General features: G+C 33.2%; 1 protein-coding gene across 1 annotated transcript in view; it reads right to left on the minus strand.

Annotated features, from left to right (window-relative positions):
• TTC39B (tetratricopeptide repeat domain 39B) overlaps positions 1-2,769 on the minus strand; it is a 137,132-nt gene that overhangs the window by 28,554 nt on the left and 105,809 nt on the right. The window contains 4 exon segments of the mRNA XM_011365359.2: positions 115-276; positions 1,723-1,782; positions 1,869-1,936; positions 2,498-2,606. Of these exon segments, the coding sequence (XP_011363661.1) occupies positions 115-276; positions 1,723-1,782; positions 1,869-1,936; positions 2,498-2,606 (399 nt within the window).

Below are 2,769 nucleotides of genomic sequence, written 5' to 3' on the forward strand. Positions count from 1 at the left end.
TGTAAGTTGAGGAAACCATGTCAGTATCATACTATTGAACAAACAGTCCTTAATGCAAACCATCCTGTACAATTATTAGCAAACAGATGCATTAATGAAAGCACTGCACTTTACCTTGGACCATTTGCTCTCTTTGCAAAGCAGATCTGAATAGTAATAAGCCTTCATCCAATTTTGTTGGAATACATAAATCCACATCAGCTCCCAATAACAGAGATGGTGAAACTGTTTCCATTCTTCCTGAACTGTAATGCATTTTCGAAATACCTCTTGTGCCTATAAGTCAATTGCATAAAGCTGATCATCCAGATATTACACAAGGAGATAATAACCTAATGGAAAAATACATAAAACACTTTGTACGAAAAGAACAAAATCATTACTCATTAAACCACTCAATATGACGATATGTTCCTATCCTTACATTCATGGAGATAGTTAAGTTCTGCCTCTTTATTTAACTTTGTGAGGGGGACGTGAAACTTTATAATGTGGGAATAGGGGAATTCCTTCCTAAGATATAAAACATAGAAGTCCTTTAGGAAAATACTGAAAATAAAATTCAGAATGTCCAGAGGGAAAAGTACACCTTAAACAAAGTTAAAAGCAATGGACAGACTGGGAGAAGGTATCACCACATGTCTCACTGGCAAAGAATTAATCCTCACCGTAAAACCATTTTATAAAATCCTTAAGAAAAAGACAAACAACTCGATGGGAAAATTATCAAGGATATGAATAGGTAAATCAGAAAAAAAGATATACAAGTAACAAATATACATATGAATAAATCTGTAAACTGAAAAATATAAATTTTAAAATTAGGTTATAATTTTTCAGCCATGACATTGGCAAAAAGAGAACAGCTAATGTCCAAAGTTGGCAAGGAGCACTAAAAACAAGTATTCTCATATATTTACAAGCATTTAAATGGAATAGCCTTAACTTAGGAGGGCAATTTGGCTGAATGTATCAAGATGCTAACGTCTTTGACCTAGAAATCCTAATGATCAGTATTTGTCTTATATAAATACATCTATGCACAGAAAATATATACATAACAATGTTTACAACAGCACTGTTTATAATAGCCAAATGTCTATCAATAGTGCACTGCTTTAATGAGTATAGTATATCCATTCCATCGAATGGAACCCATCCATCAAAAAGAATGAGGGAAATTAAAATATACTGACCTGGAAATAAATCCAAGATTTAATGTAAGTAAAAAACAAACAAATAAACAAACAAACAAACAAACAAAAATACATATGATTGACCCCATTTGTATAGAAGAAAATGGTTTGTGAGTATATTTATATGAAAGGCTCTTCTTTTTCCTTAAGAGAATCAGTGAATACTTTCCTTTGATGAAGAGCATACAAGTAGTATAGTACATCTGTACCCTACGCAGGGCCTAGATTCCAAAGTCGATATGTAATGCATTTGATGATTGTTAAGCTTTTTGAAAAATCCCTTAAATTGCCCACCTATATTTTATATATTCTATCCTGAATTGCCTCTTTATGTGTAAATGTATACTATAATCGGTAATCTACATTAATAGAATGCACACATAAAATTAAATTTTGGCTTTTTAATTACATATTATTTTCTTTGTTTCTGTCTACTGCATATAGCCTAACATACTTAGGTTGGATGAGTGTGTGATGCAACTCCACCGTACAGACAACTCCCCGATGACTCCCCCAGATAAGTTACCTTTTCCACATTCCCTTTCAGCAGCTCTATTCTGGCATGATAAAACAACATGATTGCACCCTGTGGAGAAAGAAAGAAAACAGACTGTTCAAGGGTCAACCCTGGTTGATTACGGTTGAAACATGCACTTGTAATTCTAGACGTACATTTGGAAACTGCTGGAGGAAAGGTGCAAGGAGACTCTCTGCTTCCACAAGATTCACCTCTCCTGTACCTAGAAATTTAATAGGAAAAGCCTCAGTCTTCATAAAACATAATAGATACTTATTAATTCTCCAAATGTCATTAAAATATAGCAAAGACCTCTTCACGGAAAAGACGAAAACTATTATTTTGTCATTTTTACAGCTAGGAGATAAAACAAGACAAGTCTCATCTATGACTTGAGTTTAAGAAAGCTCTAGGACAGACTAATTCTTAAGAATGAAGGTGGCTGTCTTAGATTCTAATTGGAATTTCTGGTTTTAATAGCATTATTTACTTATTTTAGTCCAAAATTTAATTTTAAAAAGAATTCAATATGAAGATGCTAAAATAGATCACCTTAAGCAAGCCTCACAGAATTCTTTTAGCTGAGAATAGATTTAAAAATTCAGTGAAAGAAACCCTCCACCCCCCTGCCAAATGTTACTATTACAAATGTCACTATTTTCCTTTACTCAGAAATAAATAAACAGATAAAGACTACTAGCTCTTACAGATTTTTCTAAATTTTTACTTACTCAGATGAAAGATAATCAACTGTCAATAACATAAAATGTAATCCAATCCTTACCAAGTATTAGGGAGATATAAGTATGAAAAGCTAGCATAGTTAAGCAGCATAGTGGAGACCTCATACTTCTTCCTGAGGCACCTTCCCGTAATTGAAGAAGGCCCAATTCCTGTGGGAAATAAATGCATTTTAGAATGGAAAGAGCATGACTGAAAAATCATATTCAGACACTTTAAAATGCTAGTTCATGTATCTCCACTCTCCACCAAGGTTGGATTTATTTTTCAAGAGCTTAGAATAATAGTAATTCCTAACTAGAAGCAAACGTGACA

This window comes from Pteropus vampyrus, unplaced genomic scaffold, assembly GCF_000151845.1.
Source record: "Pteropus vampyrus isolate Shadow unplaced genomic scaffold, Pvam_2.0 Scaffold109, whole genome shotgun sequence".
NCBI classification, from domain to species: Eukaryota; Metazoa; Chordata; class Mammalia; order Chiroptera; family Pteropodidae; genus Pteropus; species Pteropus vampyrus.